This window comes from Eubalaena glacialis, chromosome 1 (genome assembly GCF_028564815.1).
Source record: "Eubalaena glacialis isolate mEubGla1 chromosome 1, mEubGla1.1.hap2.+ XY, whole genome shotgun sequence".
NCBI classification, from domain to species: Eukaryota; Metazoa; Chordata; class Mammalia; order Artiodactyla; family Balaenidae; genus Eubalaena; species Eubalaena glacialis.
The window spans coordinates 41,225,910-41,253,278 of NC_083716.1; the positions used below are offsets into that span (position 1 = coordinate 41,225,910).

Below are 27,369 nucleotides of genomic sequence, written 5' to 3' on the forward strand. Positions count from 1 at the left end.
TTTTTTCCTCTGCCCTCCCTTTCTCATTCCTCCCTTCCTCCATCCATCCTTCTCTCCTTCCTTCATTCCTTCTTTCTTCTTCCTTTTCCACCCCTTCCTTATAAGTATGTTTAAACTATAAGCGTTAAGCATAAGAGGGATTTTCCATTTGCTCTCTTTCTACCTTAATACACTCAACTAATAACATGTTATCCACCTCCTTAAAAAATTCAGTCAAGACTTGTTCAAGTTTGATTTTATATCCCAAGAAAAGGAGCAGAAGAGTGCTTCATGCTTAGTGTGTGTGCAATAAGGTTTGCTGTTGAAATGCCCTGAATTAAAGTCTTTTGCTCATTAATGTCCCCTACGTTTATTCCAGAATTATGTTGAGTATATGTGAAGTTGGCTATTTTATTTTACAGTGCTAAAATATAACTCATACATGAATTGTGAGTTTGTTTAAAAAGAGAATTTAATGATTTTCCTCATCTCGTATATTTATTATAACTGATAAATAATGGTATGCTTTCTGCTCATTCAATTGTTAATGTTTTCAAAACTTTTTATTATCATCCCTTTCTGATTGAAACACCAAAGTCTTCTCCTTTAGTAGTCAAGAAATGTCCTAGGACCCAAGTAAATATTTAAAAAGGCATCTGATACCTATAGTAATACTTTCTCAAAAGTCTGTTTGATGAGGGTCCACACAAATGGCAGGTGTTCCTACAGAGTGTCTGTGACAGGGAGAAATGAAATACTAATTAGTTCATACTTGCACCAGGAGTGATAAATTCTGAAATGCCATCAATTATGTTTATCAAGATGTCCTAAATTATTCACTGATCAGTGCAGAGATACATAGAGACAGTTATTTGGAACTTATTAATATTGCTTGAAAATGCTACATTTTCTTAAAACTGCTAGTTAAGTATACTGGTTAACTTATTGTTTGAGGAAACAGAATATTAGCAGAATGCATTTGTTTCATGTTTCAAAAAATTATTTGGCCAGGATTGCTTTCTAAATAAAGATTATTTATAAAGGACATATGGTTCCAATTCTAAAGTCAAGATTATAATTCTGCATGTTTTTATTTCAAAAAGAAATTCCATATGTTTAATCTCTAATTGAGAGTATAGATATAAATGTTTTTATAGATAGTTGCCATGCCCACTCCTTCATCTGTATGCGTATGTGAGTGTGTATGTGTGTTCATGTCTGTGTGTGTGTGTGTGTAGATGGATAAGTAGATATTCTATCATGTGTATACATGTGAGGACCTATTACTTTGGCTGTGAAAATATTGCTTATGGAGTTTTAAAAAATAAAAGTATTCACTTATGATGTAAGAGTAAGTTAAAACTCAAGATAATAAATCATATTAAATCATAGCTACTTTATGATTACATCTCTATAAACAACAACAATAAAGCTATGCAGAGAAAAAAGAAGAATTACATAAAGATGTTCCTATTAGTTACTTGTGGTTAGAGAACTATGAGTAAGTCTTTAATTTCTTCTCTCAGTTTAAAAAATATTTTCATAATAAAAAATCAATTGCACATTAAATGAAAAGGGTTTTCCTCAGTTAGAGAGAATTTATTTCAAAAATAATTTTCTCTTATATCAAGATAGGGGCCTTTTGTAAGTACATATAATTTCCCTTAATTTTTTTTTTAAGTAGTAGTAAATATAATAAATACAATAAATATAATAAATACAATAAATATTGTATCATTAGTACTCCATAGAAAATTTGTATTTTAAACCAAGGGCATTTAAGAAGACATATGAAAAAGTCTTACTTCAAATACTTCTTTTGTTCATTCTTTTTAAATCATGGATATGACTAAGATTTAACAAAAAAGGGATATAAACAGCTCATTACCAGGTCTAAAAAGTTTTTTTTCCCCCCAATCAAGCTAACCTTACTTTTAAACTTATTGCTGTGATTAGACGGTTTCTACTTTTAAAACTCTGTACAGATTGGCCGGATGTAGGCTTTTGCATTTGTATACTTTACTAACAGAAATTTCAAACTGTATTTTCAAAAAGTGATCTGCATGGTTTCAACTGAGCCTAGTGGAATGAACAGATTTTCTTAAGTAAAAAGATCTCCATCTTTATCAAATTTGTTATCAGTTTGCTCTCTAATTCTTTGATAATACACTGATCTGCTTAACTTAAGTAGATACTAGGAGGAAGACAGGAATTTTTATTAACTATTTGAATTCTCAAAATTACTATGTGTTTTAAATGTCTAAGAGCACAATCTATTAATATATTCGAGTGTGTTTGAAAAGCTAAGTTTTAGTGGTTGTTGTTCTCTGGTTTCACCACTGAATGCTCTTTGGTTCCTCTCTGTCAATGCCCTTTCACAATGCTTGGATTTGGTTGTATTAAAAATATCTAAGTATTATAAAGGACAGGAGTGGGTATCAGAGAATATGGATTATAATTCTGGATATGCTACTAAATTGCTGTCCCCTTGGATAAATAACTTAAACTCTCTGTGCTTAAATTTCATATTATTTATGAAAACAGAAAATCAACCAGATATTATCATTTTATTCATAATAAAAGAAATATTGTATTTTACTTTACAGTGTCAACTCATCTAGCCTTAAGGAGTTTCTGTAAAAGCAGACTTTCTCTAAGTAATAACCAAGATATTCTGTGGGGAAATGGGGAATTTTACCACATAAAGAACAATGGCCAAAATCATATTTGAACTATTCTCAACCATGGGGGTTATATTTATCAATTTATTTTATCATTAATTATATTTTTGAAAATTTTATAAGGACTACTGCCTATTGCTCATTCATTCGCATTCATTCATTTGACCTTCATTAATAAATTCATTACAGAAAACTTGACACTCTGTAGAATACAATTCTTGATTCCTTGGCTTTCTGTCTAGTCATTTTCTTTTGGTCCCTTTTTGTATTAGAAATACTTAGTGTATTTAGCCCAGCATTCTAGATACCCTGACCCTCAGATGAGATCATTACCCAAGGGCCTGAGATAATAGCTGCTCCAGTCCCTTTATAACCAGCCCCCTGCCCCCCCAGCAGAGTGTCAAGTTCCTCTTTATAGTTTTTTTTAAAAAGTGTATGTAAAAGTGACAAAGCAATATTTAAATTTAAATCAGCAAACATGCTATACATTTCATGCCTATTTTGTTCTTTAATACTCACAACACGCAAAGCTATTTGCATGTATTAATATTATAGAGGTTTAAAATTAAAATGTAAAATCTTACAGCACTTTAAAAGAAGTCCCTGCTCTCAATTTATATCATTATCACGTAAGTTTCTTAATAATGTACCTAGATTAAATGTTTGCATTCATTTTTATTTAGATCCTTTCAGATTGTTTCAATATATCATTGACTAGGTTGTCATTGTTACAGTTTTGCAGAGGATTTATCCTAATCACTGTGTTTTTCCTCTGACAGCTCTTTCAAGCATTTGATTGGAGGATTGGATGATGTTTCTAATAAAGCATATGAAGATGCAGAAGCTAAAGCGAAGTAAGTGAAATTTTGGGGGGTCTTAATTTTGATTTTCAAAAAACGATTTTGAATAGAAATGAGATCAAATATTTTGTTGGACTTAAAGCTCTACACTCTGATAGGAAGAAAGTAGCTACTTAAGAGTAAAAATAAGCAAGCTATTCAAGGTAATTATTACATAGTATACTCACTTAGTAAGTACGTCTCTCCTTGAATATGAAACCTTAATTTTGTGAGGAAGATCATCTGGACAAGGGAAAATGGTTAGTTTAAAATCCAGTATAAACAATTGAATGTTAACACATTATTTCTTCCACTGAAAACACTTTCTGAATGAATTGCGGCTGTGTTCACCAGTTGCTTGTGAAATTGTATGAAAAATAATAACGCTGGAAATGTTTTCTCGTGAATACACCATTGCTTTACATTGAACTTTGTCGGCGAAAATTAATCAGTCGATCTAAGAAAGAAATGGAAAATTTTATTCAAGCCAAATTTGAGGATTATAACCTGGGAAGAGCAGCTCAGAAAGCTCTGAGAACTGTTCTGCCTATTAGAAGTCAAGGCACAGTTATACAAGTTATTTGAGACAGAAGGCTGTACATCAAATGATGTATTATTGACATAATCCAGATCTAAGTGTCATATGACCCCTTCTGAGTTCAAGTAGGAAAGTTATCATTAAGGAGTTGTCTTATTGACTCTAGGAGAATGTTGCTCTTTATGGTTCAGCAGGTATTTCTGCCTATGGGGAAGGTTTGGTCGACGCATAATACAGATACACAAGGCACAGTGAGGGGAGAGAGGAGGCCAAAGGGCAGAGTAAAATTTTTGTTTGAATTTTCTTGTCTTGCCATAAAATGAATTTTGGTTCACAACTTCAATGACACTAAGTTATCATAATGATATGAGATAGTACATATGCCATTAATTGTCATTTTTGTATAACAAAGTACATTTTTATCTGCTAGAATAATTTACTTTAAAACAAAGCTTTACTTTTTTTTAAACAAAAATGTGAAGTAATTTGAGATTGGCTTTTTCTGCAAAATTGTTAGGTTACTTTTTTTAACAAGGGTAATCTATATAATTCTCCTCTTTCTCCCAAGAAAGTAATTTAAGTAAAACCAATTTAGTATTTGATATCATACAGGATACCTGAAGGATTAAATCAACAAATATCAGTAAGTAGATAGTGCAGGGGAAGAATTTGATTGGTTGGTCTTGTAGTAACCTAAAAAGCAAAAGGAATAAAATAATTTCTTTTGCCTTGAGAACCTATGAAGATTAAAAATTTGGGCTAGAACTAATTAACTGATTACTATTATTCATTTTGACTGATAAAATTCTATTATTTTCAAAGCTGTATAAATATATTCACATTTTCTTCTCTATATAGTTTGCTTTTGTTTCCTCTGTTCCTTGGAGGGACATAGACTTACATCCTGTAGTCAAATGCCAGCAGTGCCTTTGCTAAGATTTGCTGAGGAAGTTACACAAAGCTGGTTTTAACATCAGACTCCACACAGTTCTCAGTATTGCCTGTACTGTGGCTGATTGGTATTAATTTTCTGGTTTTCTACATTAGGTTAAAATACATATTAATGCTAAGTTTAGACTTTAGTTTCTGGTAGTTACACTAATCATCCTGAGATGGTAGAGGGGGGCCATTTAAGGTACCTTATCAGTTTTAAAAGTTATAAAACTTTGTTATTATTGGACATTATCCCTAGAGGAACATTTTCTTGCAATATAAAAGCTCATATTTATAATTTATGTCAGCAAAGTTTTTCTTGAGTTTACATATTCAGTTAAAGTTACTATGGGTCATTTTATATATATTTATATTTGTATATATACATATACACACACACCACTTTATATAAATGTGTATTTATGTATACAATTAGTGGTAATCTTTAAAATTTGTCTAGAATCTACTTGAGCAACTATTTAAATATTTGTAGAGTTACTGGAAAAGTCAAAAGTCTTTTAAAGTAAAATATTCTTTGATCTAGTTCTGTTTCTCTGTTAAACTTTAGACAGATTCTCTAATGAAAGTTTCTGTATAACTCCTATTTACTCTACCCAAAGTCAAGGCCAGTCACTGGCTTAAAATTGATCAGTGGCAGGAAAGCAATTATGAATTAGTTATATCCTTCTCAGTTACTGTTGGCCTTACAAAGGTTAAACTGTATGCGTATCTCATGAATTCTGGGCATTTATCGGTTCACTTGCACGTGCTTCAACTAAAGGTAGGAAGGAAAACAAATACACTGAAATTCAGATTCAGACAATTTAGAAGATAGGTGTGGCAACAGTTCTTCACATTGGAAGAGAATCCATCAGTATGAAAAACATGACTCTGAATGAGGACCAGAAGCCTCGAGTTCTGTTCCGGGCTCTGTCATTTCCAACAAGTGATTTTGGTCATGTCTTAACAGCTATCTCTCAGTATCATTATCTTATCTATGAAGTGTTATTTTTGTGATTTAATTAATGGTGATATGTAAAAATACTTGGTAAATTATAAAGGGCTGTAAAAGTAGATGGTGTTGTTTGTAGAAGTAATCATTGGAAATATACCCTAATGCATTTGCTAGATGGTTTGATTTATAGACAATTATTGCACATGTGTTATGTAAACTAATTTTATCTGGGCAAGGAGTCTTTAATCTTATGCAGGCAAACTAGACTCAATTTAGCAGAGTGTCGTAAAATTAAACCTAGACTGGAAAATATCCATAAATATCAATTTTATAAAACTAGAAACATTTAGTTAAAAGAAAGTTCAATTATGATTATAGAACAAAACGGGCAATGAAATGATGACCTACCTCTAAGTATTGTTATTTGAACTATTAAATTTAATAGATTATAAATTAGCCATTATATTTATACTTGAATATAAATCAACTAGGGTAAATTAGTTTGAATTTTTCTATTCAATTAATACTAAATCCAAATGAGTACATAACCCACATACCTTAATATTATTATTTAGAAAATGGGAATAGCTTGATGAAAAATAAAGTCTAAGACCATTGATCTAAATTCTAGAGAGACTGATAATGTAAACTTTATTCCTCAAAATAGCTAAATAAATAAGTAAATACTGGAGCAGGTGTTGTGATGCTTTTTACGCTGTTAACATTTTATAGCTTTCTAATAAATAATTAACATCTGAAGATTTCGGAAGTTGAAAGCATCTTTTTAATTAGGTATCCTATCACCCAGAGTAGGTAAACTGTAAACTATTCCCCAGGGAAAACTTTTTAGTTGAACTAACACATTTAAACATCTATTTGTGTTAGCACTCTTTTCCCTCTGGGTTGGATTTCGTCCCCTTAAGTACATTATGCCTTCACTTTGTATTTAAGGAACTTATAAGGTTTGCCAACATTGCAGGAAATCCAGGAACGGGCTCTAATCTAAATTCCCTGGGTAATTTTGTTAATGCCTCTAAATTTCTATACAGATCGCAAATTCTGTACCATTTAGAACTGAGGTGATGATTTCCACTGTGTGAGCTTTATTTTTTCAAGGTCCCCTTGATTTTGCAAAATCCACTAAAGATAAGATTAATATTTTTTAAAACCCAACTAAAATGATCATATTATTTATACATGTGAAGTTATTGTTGGTATTGCCTCATTGACTATGCCTATTTGCGGTAAAAAGAAAAAAAGTAGGACTGACTGTAAAAATCAATTCAGTTGAGACATTTAGAAACTCAGTCATAAGAAACTTATTAGCTATTAGCACAATCAGGCTTCAATGGCAGAAAGCAGACCATCCCTTTCAGAGAAACCATACCAAGCATTCAGTTTGGATGGCTGGTCCAAGAAGATTGACTTGAAAGAAATATCCCAGTGAAATGGTTCTCAAAACTGCTCTGCTGCAGGGTATGTGCCCTTAGCTTGTCTCACGAGATATATTTCCTACAAAGAAGATTATTCATGACAGAAACTTTACCTTTATGACATGTTTAAGCTTCTCTTGATTGCTGCTAATTATCCACCAAGGACTTCTCTTTTTAAAATATGAAATTATAACCACAAAGACATTAGAAGAGACAACCTTAGATGGAAGGTAAGGCTCATTAAACCTTATTTAGAGCAGAAAGTAGCATATATGATGAAACATACACATTATTTTCCTTAGAGACTATGTATTCATTCATTTAATAAATATTTAGAAATTTACTCATGATGAGTCAGGCACTGTATTTTACAGTGTGCATAGCAAATAGAAAACATATTTTCTAATAGTAAGGATCTTGCAGTTTAGTAGGGAGCCTGATGTGTAATTCCATGATATTTTCAATATTTACTTCTAAGAATAAGTTGTGATACTTAGTATGATAAAGTACTGTTTTGGTAGAGAGACCTATCTCTGTATTTACACCTTGTCTTGTAAAAAAAAAAAAAAATAACCATCCAGAAAATCAAATAGAAAAATGTAGATGTTCTATTTTATTCTACGTATTTCTGACATATGAATACAGACTACTTCTTAAATGAAATATTTTCAAGTTATAGTATCATTTCTTTCTTATTGTTGAATATTGTACTCAGCAGTTATAAGCAAAACATCCCTTTTTCTGAATAAAAAACCTATATATATTAGCAAGTTAAGTTGAAATATACTATATTTATAGTTATTATAATCATAGGAATTTTTAATATAAAAGTGGCTCTCCAATAAGGTGATTTACATATACCACAGCTATATTCCCAGATTAGGGTCATACAGAGTGGAAAAACAAAACAACAACTTAAAGTCAGTGTTTTATTTATAATGATGTTTATTTTTAATTAAAATGTTTTATATTTTCACTTTAATAGAAATAATACAGTGATATAGATGAAAAAATAAAAATCACAGTCTAAACAAATCAAGTACAACTGCTATTAACTATCTTTGTGTTTTAAAATTATACTTATAGTCATTTACAACTTTATATCCTGCTTTTTTCAGTTTAGCACCCATCATATTATAAACACTTACGATACAATTATATACACTTCTTAAACATCATTTTGGTGGTGACCTGATAACACAGTGAATGGAGCCTAGTATTTCAGACTGATTCAATTTGTACCCTTGCTGATTCAATTTACTGTGCTTTTGAAAGTAAATCCTGATCACTTCATAAAAAAAAAAAAAGCACCAAACAACAAAAAAAACCTCTAAATTGTTCCCATCTAGCAGCATTTTTCAAATTATTTTATGTCATGACACTCATAGAAAATGGGTATAGACTATGGTACCAATTGGCTCAGCTGCCCTAGATTCTATCCTGCTGCTCTGAAGGCTGAAGGGATTCATATTTAAGCCCTTCAGTTGAGAAGCTCTAACAGCTATATGAATATAGATTCATAAATGCATTTATTTATGATCTAAGTTGATGATTCTCAATATTGTTTTCCATTAGGAACTCTTTCTTATGGCAAAATCTCTGAGTGTGGTCATGTTTTTTAATCTACATTACTTGGTAGATAGGTAGGTAGATAGATAGATAGATAGATAGATAGATAGATAGATAGATTTAAAGACTTCCTGCAATGATCCAGCAGCCCATCATGTAACAGCATCATTCATGTTCATTCAATTTGTCATATACATTCGTATATTTAACAAATATTTTCTGTGTGCCTACAAAATGCTACATATAAAGCAATGAATAAAATAGATATGCTCCTTGCCTTCATGGTACCTATGGTCCAGTGGAGGAGAGAGACACACATTAATTATTCTGCGAAGATTTCCCTGAGAAAGTAACATTTTAACTATATTTGAGCTGAATTTTGAAGAATTAGCTGGTACTGACTGGGAAAGAATTAATTGGTATTAGTTGGGTAAGGAAGTGTGGATAGCATTCTAGACAGACAAACAAAAGTACATGTTACAAAACCCCCAAGATAGGAGACAACATTACATATTCAAGGAACCAAGGTACCAATATGGCTGGGACTTAGAATATACAAGTTGGAGATCAGATGTTAAGGATTTAAAGAAAGCACTTCAGGCTTGTAAGCTAGCAAATGAGTTGGTTTATAATTAAACACTCTTTCCTCTGATTGGAGGAGTGAAAAAGTGAAAGCAAGGAGAACAACCAGAATATTTTCCAGGTAAAAGCTGATGGTAGACAGGACTAGAATGAGAGCAGTGTGAGTAGAGAAAAGCATTTGAGAGCTAGTTAGGTGGCAAAGCCAACAGGTCTTCTTAAGGAAATAGATACTGGTGATGAAGGGGAGAAAGGTCAAGGACGATGCAAGGATGTTTGGTCTGGAAATCAGCGGCAGGCAGTAGCATTCACGAAGACAGAGAGGGCTGGTTGCCAGATTTGGAGAGTGGAATAATCATGACTTGATTTTTGCTCAGGTTAAATATGAGGTGATTTTGAGACATGGTTAGGTAGGTCTGGAACTCAGAGAAGAGGTTGGTATTTATGTGAGGATAATGAGAATTTAGATGGTAAGTGGTAATTAAAGATGTGCATGAGAGAGAAAGCAGTGTATGAGAGGAGTATGGCACTGAGGATTGATTCTTGAGGAACTTTATCATTTAAAAATCAGGGAAAGGGAAAGGATTTCACACAAAAACATCCACATCCAAAGACTGAAAAGGAGAGAAGAGAGGTAGAAGGAAAACCAGACGGCATCACAGAAGACAAAAACGGAGTGTGTTTCAAGAATGGAGGAGGAGACAGTGATACTGTATGTTGTTGAGAGTTCTAGTGTGTTAATTAACAAGTGACAATTGAATTTATCAAACCACTGGTTCATTTTCATCTTAGGACGGAGTGGTAGGGATCAAGTCCCCTAAATGGATTGAAAATGAATCTGATTTGAAGAAGTAAGAGTCAATAAACTTATACAGAATTATAAGAAATTTCAAGTAAAATAGCCAGAAATGTGTAGTGGATGATTATGGATCATCAATATTGAGAGAGAGATGAACATGTTAAATCCAGTAAAGAAGGAGAGAGTATAAGACTGAGGGAGTTTAAGCAAGAGGGTCTCAGGTCCTTTTAAGTTTCATAGACAAAAGCAGAACTTCAAAGGAGAAGTCAGACCATCTCCCTGGGTAAAGTTTATACCACTTTGTGAAGTTATTTTTTTTTAATTTTTTAAATTAATTTTTATTGTAGTTGATTTACAATGTTGTGTTAGTTTCTGCTGTACAGAAGAGTGTATCAGTTATACATATACATGTATCCACTCTTTTATAGACTCTTTTCCTATATAGGTCATTATAGAGTATTGAGTAGCATTTGATGTGCTATGCAGTAGGTTCTTATTAGTTATCTATTTTATACGTAGTAGTGTGTATATGTCAGTCCCAATCTCCCAGTTTATCCCTCCCTCCCTTTCCCCCTTGGTAACCATAAGTTTGTTTTCTACATCTGTGATGCTATTCCTTTTTTGTAAATAGGTTCATTTGTTCCATTTTTTTAGATTCCACATATAAGCGGTATCATATGACATTTGTCTTTCTCTGTCTGACTTACTTCACTCAGTATGACAATCTCTAGGTCCATCCATGTTGCTGCAAATGGCATTATTTCATTCTTTTTTATAGCTGAGTAATATTCCATTGTATATACGTACCACATCTTCCTTTTCCATTCTGCCAGGACATGGAAGCAACCTAAATGTCCATGGAAGTGATTTCTTTAGTTAAGAAGGTTTTCACTTTTCTGTCTCACATTATGTAGTATTTCTTTAGGTTTAAATATTGTCCTCTCTCTAAAGAAATGTAAAACTTAAAAATTCTCCTAAGAGGAATTAAACATTTTTTCCTAACATCATAGCATAAATTTGCATATAAGTTCCTTCTCCAGAGATAACATGAGCCTTCCCCTGAGCACAGAGAGGAAAGAGCTGCACTGAACAAGGAGGCACTAACAGGTAAACCCACCTCGGAATCACCATTTTTGTCCTGGCCTACTCCCCTCACCATGTACCTCGGTGCAAAATGTTCACTTATTCTCCGCCTCGTCCCAGAAAAGGGACTCTCATCGTAGATGCACATAATACAAAAAGAAAAGTTAAAAGTAAACAAGAAAGATGAAGCTATGGTAAAAAGCCAGAAGTAAAGCTAGTCTGCAAAGCAGGACCTGTAGCATCATCACCCAGGAAAAGAGTGATGCACAAAACATTTAGATGCTCCAGGGTTGACTCTGACTTATTGCTGCTGAACCAGCGAAGTACCGGTCACTTCTCCCGACTCTAGAACTATAAAGAATATTGCCTGCATATGGACCACTCTTTTGGCCCTTTTGATGTAGTCCAAATAAATAGTTTATTACTATTTCTATAATTAGTCCTCACTGATTTAAAGCTCCCCTCTGTTTACAAGGCTATTTGCAAAGGAACATTTCAGTCTGATATTTTCAGGATTACTTTTGGTGCCAGCTTTGTTGTTTGGCGCAATGTGACAGCATTGATGTTCTCTCGTTATGTTTGATTACCAGAGATAACCCTTTAGTTGCTCACTGTGCTTACCATGAGGCGGGTGGTTGCTCTGTGCTCTTTGACCGAGGGAACTACCGATGTTCCTCTGACCTTTGAAAATTCACTCAGCAAATGCATCTCAAAATACACGAGGCTATGCAAATCAGAAAAGAGATCTGTATTGTTTGGTAACATCTTCCCAAATGCCCCAGGGTCGTCTAGCATCTAACAAGCATGAGATTTTAAATGCACAATCAAATGCACATGGGGTTGCTCTTTTGAACACCCTGACTTTGAAATTTTGGCCTTTCTTATTAGTGTTTCTCTGCCAAGCATTTTAGAGTAAAGATCTTAGTATTCCCACAATCTTATCAACAACTTACTTCAACCAACTTGGTCTTGATCTAAGCAATTCTCAGGGAAATGAGCCTGGAAAATTGTTTTTCCCCCTATGGAAAGAATTCAAGTGAGTAATATCCTGTTTCAAACTGGGAACTATATGCCAATTAAATGGAAAGAACACTGAGAATGGTATGAAATAGCCCTCAAACCAGAATTAGAACTTGCTGACCACTTCTCAGGTTGAATAGTCAGAAGACAATGCCATTCTCTGGGCAATAAAAATTGTTTTCCATTTTATGGCAGGGCAAAGTATAGGAGATTTGAAAAACTTGCAGCAGTTGGCCCTGAACTAATAAGTTGGCTTTCAGCTGTGCAAGAGCTGTTTGCTTTTCAAATTCTAGTACATGTAATCAGGCTGGGAAGAAGTATGGAAGAGTTTCTAAGGCCACCAGTGCTAGCAGATTAAGACTTTAGTGTGACTTGTGACTACAGAGAGTATCAAAGTAAATTTTTTCTTTCAAGGGCAATGAGACTGATTTTTTTAAAAAAATGATCTTCAGGATAAAACTACTTGGCCTTGGGTAGGAGTATTTTTATTTGTTTCATTAAAAATTTTAAAACTCTCAAAGGCCATTTGCTAATTTCTTCTCCATTGCACTTATCTTTAAGACTCCCTAAGTAGCAAGACTTTATAAAGGTGGATCTCAGTATGTCCTCGCATGCAACTTTTTCTAATTGACAGAGCAGAGGACTATAGATAATTGAAAATCTAGTGCTGCTGACTTGCTTGGTGGATGCAGACAAGCCATTTGATTATTGACTCTGTCTTCTTCTGAAAAGGAAGGATGATTCTTTTCCACTGTTGTCATATTAGATAGCAACAATTGGAAATTACATCAAGAGCTCTTTAAATCCTAAAGATATTTTAGTCCTGTGTGGCAAAAGGTCAGCTTTTCCAGAGCCCCAAACTTCTATAGAAAAGAGAGCAATCCAGTGCATGTGTCTTTTTGTTATGTTTTGTTATGTTCTAGAGCCTGTTGTGATATCGTACCTTTAAAAAGCAAAAAGAATAGTATCTATTAGTATTATTAGTAATAGATCCCTTGTGTTCTCAGTAATTTCAATTGAAAAATAATAATATGTGGCTAAAATACCTCTTCTTCTTCAGTGAAGGGAGTCTTTCTCACAGGAGTGAAGATAGTATATAGCATAATTCTAATCCTGCTTTACATTCAAGATTGGGCCATTCTAGAGAGAAAACCTTTGAACCTAGTAAGAGCAAGGCTGATGCTCAGTGCTGAAAGAGGTCCTTCTGGCAAAGTCATGCTCACATAGCAAGAGGAATATTTCCTTGGAGTTGGGAGACCTGGGCCTTAGAGCAATGACATCAACTTCTCCATGTGACCTTAAGCATAAGGTCGGGAGCCTACCACCTCTGGACCTGTTTTCTAATCTGTAAAAATGATCATTTTGAAATCCTTTCTAGTTCAAATGCTTAGAATGTGGAAGTTAACAAGCCATTCTTTTAGAAACATAACTCCCTTTTATATAAACAATATTTTCACCTTTACTGTTTTCTAAATTGATAATGAAGACATCTTTGTGACTGTCAGTAGAAAACAGACCCTTAAGGATCCTGGAATACTTTGTGGATCTATATTTTAACAAAAGTCACTAAGTTATATTTCTTTCCTCTTAGAATCTGAAAGTATTATTGTTAGTGCTTACTTTATTCAAAATACTTAAAAATCATGCAGTTTTGCTTGAAGTATGTTTTGTTAACTCTTAGTAGTTCAATAAATTAGCCTTTAGAAACAGAGCAGTTTCCATTTTCATCATTATACATACAATTTTCTCTTGCCAATGTGACATTTAGATATGATAATAAGCCAGGCTATCTTTCAATAAAATGCCATTAGAAAATTATAGAGTGCCTTTGAAACTGGAAATGTTATACCAACATTTTCCCCCATGAATCCTTTTAGAAAGAAATAATTTTTAAATATTGAATTAAAATGGCAGCATAAATCATTTTGATACAATGAACATAATACGCCATGTTAATTTATGTCTTTAAATTGTTATCTGAGAAAGATGAGGTATCATAAAAGTGAAGTGAGGCTGTTGCTCACAGACATTTGCGTGTATCACACCAGTTTCCTCCAGTGCATGAATTGCAAACACTCGTCAACTTTATAAACTGTATTCATCACTTCAGGAAACCAGCCTATTACTCTAATATTCAGAAACTGTTCAAGCGTTTTAGACAACCTAGGTAAGTTACTGATTGAGCGTATTAAATAGTAATGATCCTAATATCCTCACAAAGGGGATAAAGCAGCTTCCTAAAATGATTAAGATCTCTTTCCGTTTAAGGACGTGGTAGGTATGACTCATAAGGTAGTTCCCCATCAGTTTTTCTAAGTTTTTTGTTAAAATGGCTCTGCTTTATTTTTTTAAGCACAGTGTGCTTATTGTGCTAGTAAAATTTGCTTGTCAAAATATAACAATTTAGTAAAACATACATTTTACTGAAAATGACTTTGTTCTTCCAAATCAAGGTCCCTTGCTCACCATGCTGGTAAGGAGATTAATTTTGGACACTCCTCTGGATGGGGATCATGGTTTTTCCTCTTAAGCCTCTTAACTTTATTATATTACACGTACAATTAAATTAATGGTGAAGAATATGCTTTAGTCTGTATAACAGTTCTTCATTTCAAATGGGATCCGAAATGTTGCCTTGAGATAAAAAAGACCATTGGAGAGATGACACCTTTATAACAGACCAAATGACCGATGGTGCTTTTTTGAATGATGACATGAACTAGGACCATATATGAGCAACCCTGAAGGTCTCCTAATCCCATTGTTTAGAGGTTTTTATTACGTAGACAGATTTCATTATGTTGGCACAATTGATTAAATAATTGGCCCCTGTGATTGAAGGCAACCTTCAATTCCTTACCCCTGTCCAGAGGTTGGGGGTGGAGCTGAAAGTTCCAACCCTCTAACCATGCCTTGCTCTCTCTGGTGCCCAGCCCCATCCTGAAACTATCTAGGGACCCCCAGCCACCAGTCATCTCATTAGCATGCCAAAGAGGCATTTATCACTTCAGGGATTACAAGGGTTTTAGGAGATCTGTGCCAGGAACAGGGACAAAGACCAAATATATATTTCCCATTAGATTACACCAGTAGATGCCAGTACCATACACCCACCACTCAAGTCATGACAATCAAAAATGTCAGTAGACATTGCCAAATATTTTCTAGGGGAACTGGGGTGTGGAGGGAGGACAAAATCTCCCCTGGTTGAGAACCATCGGTATAAAGAGAAGACAAATAAATACAAAACTGTGGAGGAGAGGGGACACTAAAATTATATTAGTATCAGAGTACAGAATTTAATCTGATGTTGAAAATGAGCCTTACTTTCCTGTACTTTCACTTCTAGGAGAAAAGTTTAGGTGCGATAAAAGTGTCACAGTTGGCATCAGACAAGACTGAGTTCCAGAAGCGCGGGGTTGACCAAAATTTAATTCAGTTGCTAGGATACAAATTACACAAAGTAATTTATCCACATTCAGTTAAGATTTCTACATTTCTCCCTAATACTCAAGATTTAAAAAAATTCTTCTCCTTCAAAGAAGCAGAATTTTAAGTGTAATGGGACAATGAATTCATTGGGAGAATCTGGCTCACCAGGATGCTAAAACTTTGTTGTTGTTTTGAGATGGTAGAGTTAGTAAATTTGCCAAAGCTGGGAAAATACACAGTCTCAGTTTGTTCCACACATCGTTGACTGACATTTTTCACATTAGATGCTGAGTCACTATAATAGTCTCATATGTAATTACTTTGTGTATAATACAATGAATTTTCTTTCTGTTCATATAACCCCTTGGGTTGTACTGGTAAAACATGGCATTGTATTAAGATAGAAAACACAAAAGCAGATTTTGGGTAAAACTAACGTCTATAATAGAGGACTGATATTACATTGGTAATAAAATACAAGTGTATATTGTGAAATTGAATGCACTACAAAAGAGAACAATGTGCTGCAGGCAAAAATGAAGTGCTTTAGAAGACTAGAAGTCGCAGATTTGACAGTCCCTCCAAATAGTAGCATTTTTACATTACAAGTTCTGTCAACATGGTTTCATTAACTTGTAGAAATAAAGGGCACGACATTCTTTAAATTCCACCTTTGTGGTAATCACAAACAATGGATTCTGCCAACACAATGCTGTATTGTCATCCTGCTGCCTATTGACATGATTACGATTCCCCAAGTGCTTTCAAGAGCCCGACCCTGGTCAATTGGACTCCCTGCTGATTAACGAAAGAGCCAGAAATAATTAGAGAGACATAGCCATGTCAATTGATGAGATGTTGGCATCTGTACAACCTCAACATTTGAAATGCAGAAAATGTTGAAATTTCTGTGCAAGAGAAGAAAGTTAGCAAGAATTGGGGGAGTACATAGGATCTGGGATTATTAAAAAGACTCCAAGGAGAATAATAATTTAAGATAGTAGACTGCTAGGATTATTATAAAAGAATAAACCTTTAGAGTGTTGTTCAAACTATGGGTTACAAACCACTAGGGATCGTAAAGTTCATGTAGTATATCATGACCAACATTTTTATTATTTCAGGTGCATAATACGTAGTAGTATTGATTTGTTAGTTTTTTCCCGTGTCTGTATGTGTGTGTGTGTGTGTGTGTGTGTGTGTGTGTGTAAAGGATGGCTATGATGAAAAATGTATCTGTAGTCAAAAAGGTTTGGAAACTAATAAATCAATGTAAATGCCTCCCTCCGAATTCAGTTGTAGTATTCATTGTACTTTCAATTTACTTTTAAAAAATATATGTTTTTTATTGTGTGCATTGAATAGTTAGACTTACCTTGTGGCTACAGATTACACCCTCTTGGTCAAGGAAGTACCTTAAAATGCATGCAGTTGAATTCAAGGATAAGACAAAAGAAAGTGAGAGGGGCAAGGGACACATCTATCAATATACAAAACAAATGTCTGTGTAGTCATTTCCATATCAAAGGACAGTACATCATTATTGTGAAAAATTAAGTCAACATTTTTTAAGTCGAAATATGCCAGGCATGTACTAAGCAAAGAGAATACAAAACAGATATGCTCTCTGCTTGAGAAACTTAAAATCTAATAAATGCAGCAATTATATTGTTGATTGTGGTGTTATTTAATGAGGGGAAGTATGGAATTCTATATGAGCGCTTAGAAGGGGCATCAATATCAGCCTAAGGATTTTAACTATTTTTACCAAAACATTCTTCTGTATAAAGAAAACTACAGGAATGTTTTGAGCCAAGGGAGCATTGAGCTTGTGTAGATTTGTTTGTAAATATCTATGGATTCTGTTCTCTATAATGCTATAAGATGTGGTTGCTAACAACGTTTTGATAAAGTATCGTTTAAAACTTCCTTTATCCTTAGCAGTTCTCCCTCTCTCCCCCTGGAGGTATATATCTGTGACTGGGGAGGCTGAATAAGATGAAGAATTTCACTCATTCTCCTAAACCCCTCAGGTCCTGGTGGACTGATTTCCATTTGCCAGTTATCAATATTAATTGATCACAAGCCTTCACCTGCATTTCAAAAGAGTGACCCTGATCAGGTTGTAATATTTGAAGTCAATGTTTATAGATTCAACAAAAGCAAAAAATAAACTTACCCTAGGTTTGGGGACTGCTTGTCAGCTTTTTAGAGCCACCTATTTAATGAGTGTTCTCATTTATATTCTGAAGCTACCTCTTCAGAATTTGAAAGCTTTAATAATCCTGTAATCACCATAGATGCTTATCAATACGGGTTTACCTCTGCATTTGTTAAAGACATAGACAGTATCTGTTTGCTATAAAATATATAGTATAAGCCCCTACTTATGAAAACTCTTAACAACTAGAAAGTTCAAATGGTCCAAACTAGTTTTGTTGTGTGGATACTAATGATAGTGAGGGCCAGGAGTATCAGCAAGAACTCATGCTTTTCTAAACTATAAAACAAAGCCTTATTTATTTTCAGTACTGCATTCTATTTTTTTGAAAATTAATAATTTTTCCATGTAACTTTTATAAAATAAATACAAGTTAATTAAAATGCTCAAGTAATCAAAACAACCCAAACTGCAGAAAATCTGGAAATTTAAATATATTCTATTAAATCAGAATATATATATATATCTAAAATTTTTATTGGAGTGTAGTTGATTTACAATGTTCTGTTAGTTTCTGCTGTACAACAAACTGAATCATATATCTATATATCTATCTATATATATATATATCCACTCTTTTTTAGATTCTTTTCCCATATAGGTCATTACAGAGTATTGAGTAGAGTTCCCTGCTATAAAGTAGGTCCTTATTAGTTATCTATTTTATATATAATAGTGTGTAGATGTCAATCCCAATCTCCCAATTTATTCCTCCCTCCCTTTCCCCCTTGGTAACCGTAAGTTTGTTTTCTATATCTGTAACTCTATTTCTGTTTTGTAAATAAGCTCATTTGTACCATTTTTTTTTGATTCCACATATAAGTGATATCATATGATATTTGTCTTTCTCTGTCTGACTTACTTCACTCAGTATGACAATCTCTAGGTCTATCCATGTCACTGCAAGTGGTATTATTTCACTGCACCTAACAAAAAGAACATCTAGGCATTATTCAATTTTCCTGAATTTTCTGAAAAATCTATTTTTAATGGTTTATTTGTTTGACTTGGGATCAAAATACATCTCATCCATTGCATATTGGTTATGCCTCTTAAGTCTCCTTTGATCTAGAAGAACCTCTTTAATAGCCCTATTAGGTTGTTGAAGAAATGAATCAGTTGTTCTGGTGTAGCTCCCCCATTTCAGGTTTGTCTTATTGTTTGTAAATGGTGTCATCCACCTTGTATCTTTGTATCTTCTGTATTTGTTGTAAAGGATCATCAAACCTAAAGGATTGATTAGATTTATAATCAACTTTTTGTGGTAAGAAAACTTCATAGAAGGTTCAGTGTACTTCAATATTGCATTATAACAGAAGGCAAATAGGGCCTTACCAGGCACATTTCCACTTTCAGCTAGTTGAAATTGAAACAGTGGATAAGGAGGTGATAGCCTGATCCTTTTGTTGTAATATTTCCCACCTTCTGTTAAATGTTTTGATACCAATAATGATCACTGCCTGAATCAACTATCTCATTAGGCTTTTAATATGATCTTATCCAATTCCATCATTCTTTCAATGTCTATTAACTGGAATTCTTCTCTAAATACTCTCCATCATCAATTAAGAATCTGATAGACTGTTTACTCTCAAACTGTTCATTCAAGACAGGATGAATACTTTTTATTCTTTCCCATTAATCACCAATTTCCAGAGTAAGTAATTGGTGCCATAGTTACCTCTTAGTGACAAACGAAGGTGGGATTTTTTTAATCTTTTTTTGTATTATTATGAATGCGTAGATTTTTATACATTCAGTGCATCATGTTGGCTCCTTGTTTCCTCTTAACACAATCCCTTAGTTGCCAAGAGCTCTCTTGCTTTCTGAACGACACGATGTCCCAGGTTCTCTGTGTGTATTTCCTCCCCTGAACCTGAAATCAGCCATTTCTCAAGGAACCATGGTTCCTCTTAGCCAGAAATGGTGCTAAGTAAGAGTGGTGACTGCTACTGGGTCTCTTTGCTTCTAGATCTTTTTTAGTAGAAAAAGTAAGGGCATGATTGTTGTAATAAGCACATTATTTAACTCACAACATGCTCTATGTAATCTTGCACTGTTCCCATCTTATTCTAAGAGAGTAGCATATTAAGTTAGAAGCAAGATGTATAATTCCTTAAGAATGATTTTCACATCAAGCTTTTTATCTATGTTCATATCTCAGCAGGACTTTTTATTATTTTAGGAGGAAGTCAAAGATGAGAACTTAGCTTATAATGCCAATTAAACTAAAAAAAATTTCCAGACACCAATAAATACTCCATAGAGTTGGTGGCTCACCAAGATATTCAATATTTATATAAAAGGAAAAGATATTATGTATTTGTTTGGATGTCAAACTTAATTTGCATTAGAAATTTATTTCTTATTTTACGTTTTAAGGAGACTGAGACTGCATTGTGAGTTTTAGAAAACATAATAAACCATCGATTTTTAAAAATTTTTTACCTAAGCAACTTCCCTATCAGATGGTTGGGGCAAAAGCTTTATATCCATGTCACTTGTGTTTCTATTTATTTCTGTTTTTGCCAAGATCTTAATTTTGTTGTTGTAATGAACTTCAATGTTTCTTGTCTTTGGCCTGTAATTCTTTAGTGGGAAGCACCAACAGTTAAGGGTGATTGCTAGCAATTTCAAAGGGCATCCATTTTCTCAGTCATTTGTCCATTTCTCCATCTTCATCGAGTAAATATTAAGGAAAAATTTCCCACTTTATAAACTGTCCCTTATTTCTATTGTGAGAAAAGCAAAAAGAAATTGTCTCTGTTTTCTCGTGAAAAGCCACACAGTAAAATCCTAACATTTTACTCAACTACTTAAAGCCTCTTTTAAATCCATGACTTTTTATCAGCTAGAATCATTATTTCAGGAGACTGCATTTCTCTTTAAATAAATAACACCTATACTTTTTAAAAAATCAAATAATTTAAAATATATACAGAGCAAGAGGTAAATCTTCCTTGCTAGAAGCAAGCATTTATAACCAGTTTCCTCTGGATCCCTTCAGTGATTCAAATAGCAGTTAACTTGTATTTAAGTTAAAATTGGTTGCTTCTTTTTAATTATGTTTTTTTAGAGCAGCAAAACGTGGGAAGTAATCAATACTGTGGACAAAGCCCCAAAGAGATTTTATAATTATAAGAAGTCTCTAAATCCTCTTATGTGCATTAACGAATTTTTTAATTGTAAATGTGTATCTAAAACCTAGCTGTATGGGTTTAGTGATATTTAGTAAAGATTAAAATATATTTATCAAGAGTATAACAAATAACTAGTTCTTTGTAAAGAATAGTTTAATTTTTGCTTATTTTATTTTACATGGTAACAGTAAATTCAAGCAAAACAATAAAATGTAAAGAAGAAGAAGAAAAAAAAACTCCCCCAAATCTCACCACCAAATAACTAATTCTCAACAGAAAGGGTTAAGTTCCTTTAGCTAGAAACATAATTTCTATTTATAAAAGATCAATGATCAAGATCATTTATAAAAGATTCTATATAATTTATGAAACCACTCTCTATATTCTTACCTGTTTGAATAATTGAGTCTCCTAATAAAAATCACACTGTCAACTTAGACCTAAAATGGAGGTGTTTTACCATTTCATTCTTTCTCCACAGTTTCCATGGAAACATGACAGTTATTACAATAGAAGTGGGGGGGGGATGATGACTGTTATTCAAAGATAAAAATGATCCCAGGATTAAATACTTAGGACTATACAGCTCTTAAAAAGCACTACAGAATTAATATATGAGTTATTAAAGTAGTAAAGAGAAAATTAAGTACATATTTAGCATGTAGGGTAAAAAAAAAATTAACAAGGCTAATGTTGGCTCTGTCAGGTTTCCATTTATGCAGTCTGTGTCTCTGCCTATAACAATGAGAAGCTAAATATTGGAACAGCATTTAATTAGTGAAGTTCAGTGTAGAAAAAAATAGTAAATAGCAATTGAGCTATCAGTGGTAAGGAATTTGAAAAAAATAATCTTTTTTTTTTTTTCCTGCGATGTTTTACCAACTGGCAATATTAAAGCACTGTGGGGGAAAAAAAAGACTATATCCAATGACATTTTTACTTTTAAAATAAAATATGACAGAATTTACTATCCCAATTAGCTATGTGTATCAAGGTGACTAAAATGGAACCTTTTACTGTATGAGTTAATTAGTGTGAAATAATTAGGGAAACCTTCCTTACAGTGACACTTGCTGTAATGAATCACTACTGTGGGTCTCATCCACTTTGAATTGAATGTACGGAAAGTACCAGTTTAACACTTACGGTAAATGTGTTAAGAGATGTTTTACCAAAATGGATGTTTAGATGGTTTTGTGATGACAAAGAAATAGAACACATCATTTGGTGAACTGATATTTTTGACATAGCCCCTATATCAATGATATGAAAAGAGAAATGAATGCAAAATGGATTGTAACTAAGTAGCCAAACAACTCAAAATAGAGTATGCTTAATGCCTGTGCTTTTCGTGTTTGCTTGTTTATTTCCTCACTGGCCCAACTCCATTCATGGGATTTTGTATTTATTTTGTTTGGAAGATACCTAGCACCAAAGTGAAGGCATTGCTTTTTAGAGTAGCTACCTATTTTATACATTTAATAACCAAAACCATGTGCTACAAACAAAGAGCAGACACAAAATATCAAGGTGTTCTTAATGATATTGGCCTTGGTAATTTGGTGAGTTGGATCTTTCCATAAGTAGCAGAATTGGAATCTATTGAAGACCTAAGTCTCTGTTTGAACTTCCCAATCTTCTGTTCACTTGTGATCTATACCTGCAGCAAGACTTGATCAGTGTGTGCTGGGTTTAATTATATTCCTGGAAGATTCTAATACACAAGTGTGTTTTTAAAAGCCTATCATTTTTATGTATAACCTTTTGAAATTAGACTAAAGCTTTTTATTTTTTAATTTTAATTTTATTTTAGTGATCACTTAGAAGTAACATCTCACATGTCTATGCCCATTCTTAATGATTTCTAATTGCTGAGTGTCTGAATGACAATTTTTAATTTTAATTATATTTTTAGATTAATTATATAACCATATGGAATCATCTAAACTATCATTAAAAACTGATAGTTACTCAGATATTTGTTGACAACATTATGTGTTAATATATATATGCGTTGGGTCTATCCAGGGAAAAACCTACTCCCATTATTTTCATGGTTCAAGTGAAAACTGAAGAGAAAGTGAAAATTTGTCTCATTTAGTGATATGTGTAATGGTTGATTAAACATGCAGAGAAATGTTAAAAGGATCATGGTTGAGTCTGGTCTTTGTTAACATCTTAATAACCTAAAGGATGCCGTCAACAAAACTGTAATTCAAAATGTAGGTGTTATTCCCCAGGACGTGTTGCAAACATCTGAGAGGAAAAGAATGCACAAAGTGGAGTGAGGTAGAGAGGAAATTAATTAAAGCATAAATTAGAAAAACAAGGCTCACCAGCAAGTAGTTGTCTGAAATCTATATATTTATTAACAAGGAAAGATATTTATTTTGGTTGATGAAAGTAGGAGGTTTGGGAATTCTCTAAAGAGACTCTGGGATATTAGTTAGCTAGTAAATTAGATGTGAACTTGCTAAGGCAGGATTGTACTGCAGCAGAAACATGGCGGTCATATTGGGGACTTGTGGGTGGTTGGGTTCTGTTAGAAGATAATAATGGGAATAAAACTTCCCTGGATGAAGGATTTTCAAAATACTTTACATCATTGAGTCAATATTTCAAAACCTTTTTGAAATGTTATTATTATGATAGTGTCATAAATCCACTATGTCATAAATCCACGATAATTGTGTCATAGGCAGTAATTAAATAGTATAAAATGTCCATAGGATTTCCTAGCAAATGAGATGGAGGTGCTTACATGTGCCTGATTCCCTAAAAATGTATTAGGAAGACAATTAATATAGTTCCATTTTATAAATGAGGAAACTGAAGCACAGAGAAGTTAAATAACCTCCCCCGACCCCCAAGTCACACAGCTGGCAAGTGGACCTAGTACACAGTGTAAAGATGTCTGAGAATCAGAGGTAATTTATTACCAAAAAGTAATACTTCAGTTTATACATCGGGAAATAGGGTAGTGCTTATACCTCACCAACTTCAAGGAAATAGTTCCTGTATGGTTAATTCAGTACCTCTGGGTCCTCTCTTAGAGGTGTAATTTAGAATATTGGAGGATAGTTTGTAAAGTTTTCTTTTGGTTGGCATTTGTTCTATTTTGCTTTGTTGGCTATTGTTTTTTGAAGACGGTGCTAGAAGGAGAACTAAAATATTTACCAGCTTTTAAAATAATTCCCTTTCCAGGGGTACCTGCAGTTTCATAAACTGGAGATTATATACATATAAACATGATATATAAAATTGCTTGTTGATATGTTGAAATTTTTAAAAGTAGAGTTTACCAAGACAGCAACTATAGATTTACCAGTTACATTAATATTTAAATAATTTCGTTCTACAAATGGAGTGACACATTGAAAAACAAATTTTTGTGTGCAGGGGGGTTGGTGGGCAGAATTTCTTGAGATGCAAAAAAACTACGTGAAGATAGAGGAAACCATCAACATTCACAACCCTGAAATTCATCTCTAATCTTTGCATGATCAAGCAGGCACGTTGGACAACACCTGGATCGAAGGTTGGCAGAAGCCGACAATCAATGGAGGCCTAGATTCCTTCTTGCTTCTCTTCTGATAAAGTTGACACTCTCTGAAGCACAAATATGTTTTTTGTTAATTTAAGAGCCAAACTGTGCTGCTTGTCTTGAATGCCTGGGCCTTAAAATGACCTGATATTGGTCAAACTATCTTTCATTTGAAACATTTTTAGAAATCATTTCAGAAGTATACAAATATGCTACAGTATGTAAACAACTTACCTTAAACATTTTAGCTATTAATTCCCCAAAGATTTAAAATGAATATTTCCTGAAATATTATTTTTTAATTTCCCATAAAATTTTAAAATATTAAATTACATGTAACTTTCAAAACTCCATCATTTTTTTTTAAACACAAGGGTTTTTTTTTCCAGTTTTTGTCTAAAAATTCAAATTTTTTGTGTATTTCTCTGCAGAGTCAAGCAGTCAGTGTTAGTTAGGCAGCTCTTAGAACGCTACACTGAACCTTGGTTTGTGAGATCATCTTTAAGGATGTGAAAGAATTGGATCCCTCCTTTTGCACTTGTGAGGCTTACATTCCACCCAGCATGAGAAATGAGCTCATGTTGGCTGGATAAAAATAAGTAAACATGTCAACTGAGGACAAGATTATACCAAGTGACTACAGTGCTCATTGTTTCAAAGCACGTTTTGATATAGTCTGAATGAAATTAACAGAAGAGATATACTTATGTATGACAAATATTGTATCTTTGTGAAGACTACAGACAAAGTTTTATCCAGTAAAAGAAGCACCTGGGAACTAGTCATAACCTTGCACTTGAACTGTCCATACTCAGATGCTTATTCTGGCTGCTTTTCTTGCTAAGTCACAGCACCCCTGGTCTGTCCACTTAAAACTTCGATTAACTCTCCAAATACCAGGGTAGTCACTCTGCATCAGTATCTCATCTCACAGAACATTAGAGGTGGGAGAGAGATACCCAGATCCAACTCCTTCATTTTACAGGGGAGGAAACCGTTAGCTGTTCTAGAGATGTGGACTTAGTCATTTTAAAATTAGACTTCATAGAGACTTATGAAATATAGCTTTTAAATATTACTATACCCACAGATGAAATATTGAACCAGTACAAAAGCATCTTCCCTAGTGACAGGTACTTTGGGATGCCTAATGTACATTTTCTGGTCACTAGGGTACCATTCAGAGCAGTGAAGGAATTGATTTACAATATGGTGCACACATAAATGTCTCAGAGCAGCTTTTTACTTGCTGGGAGAACACAACATTATTTCATCACTCATTTCAGTTAATCTTTGAGTTTGATTCTATTCACATAACTGACAGTGAAAGACAAACACAGTGTTATAAATATTCAAATAGTTTATTATATGTTGTCTGCTTTGTGTGACTCAGCTACTTTATCATTTTCCAGATAGATACACATTAAAACTTGAACATCTGTAGTATACAGTTTTGAGATAATAAATTTGAAAACTGCATCTCTTAAGGGTATAATTACTTGACTTAACTGGCATGCCATTTGATAAATATTTGTTCTGTGAAAAGAAATAATTTGGGAACTTCATTGGTGACTGATATACAGTGTTTATATGACTTAGCATCCTGAAGATGAGCCAGAGAAATCATGTGTACAGTGGCACACACAGTGTAATCTAATTGAACAGAAAGGAAAATAATAATTTTGTAATGTCTGAGAAGGAGTTCAAGAAGAAAGAAACAATGAGTGAATAGAATCAAGAAAATCTATAGTAATTAGAGACATTAAAAGTTGTAATGATGCTGTATTAATTTCCTGTAGTTGGTGTAACAAATTACCGCAAAATGGGTGGCTTAAAACAAGACAAACTAATTTTCTCACAGTTCTGGAGCCTAGAAATATGCAATCAGTTTGACCAGGCCCAGTCAAGGTGTTGGCAATGCCACATTCTTTCTGGAGGCTCTTAGGAACGATCTGTTCCTTACCTCTTCCAGATTTGGGTGGCTACTGGCATTCCTTGGCTTGTGGCCACATCACTCCAATCTTTGCCTCTGTCTTCACATTGTCTTCTCATGTTATGTAAAAGTTCACTGTGCCTCCCTCTTGTAAGGATATTTATGATAGCATTTAGGATTTACCCAGATAAACCAGGAAACTTTCCCCATTATAAGATCCTTAATTTAAATCACAACTGTGAAGACTCTTTTTCCAAATAAGGTATCATTTACGGTTCCAGAGATTAAGACCTGATATCTTTGGGGGACCATTTTTTCGCCCACGACAGAGAAGTTAACCAGTTGAGTTAGCACAGGGTATCATGCCCACTTTTCCCTTTCAGAATGCAGAGGATGCTACTCTGAACATATCCTAAGTGACATATGATGAGGGTTGAGCTTAGATTCCACCCACCCTTGCTCTCTCTTTCCTTTTCTTCCACTTCTAAACCAGTCCTATTCCCAGTGTTTTTCTTCCTAGCCTCTATGCAGAGAACAGCAACCAAAGTCTGTAAAGTTTGCAGGTGTCCTCTTCCACCCCCAAACTACCATTTTGACCTAGGCATTCCTTTTGAATTCCTAGGTGTGACCTTGGGCTACTACATGCCCTCCGTGTAAATGCAAGTTACACTCACAGGAGAGTGAAGATTCT

The 27,369-nt window shown here is 33.7% G+C and overlaps 1 protein-coding gene across 2 annotated transcripts in view; it reads left to right on the forward strand.

The window, feature by feature from the left end:
• PRKG1 (protein kinase cGMP-dependent 1) overlaps positions 1-27,369 on the forward strand; it is a 1,239,224-nt gene that overhangs the window by 1,130,634 nt on the left and 81,221 nt on the right. For both annotated transcript variants that reach the window (XM_061195641.1, XM_061195645.1), the window contains exon 9: positions 3,440-3,514. In XM_061195641.1, the coding sequence (XP_061051624.1) occupies positions 3,440-3,514 (75 nt within the window). The remainder of the gene's footprint in view (positions 1-3,439; positions 3,515-27,369) is intronic.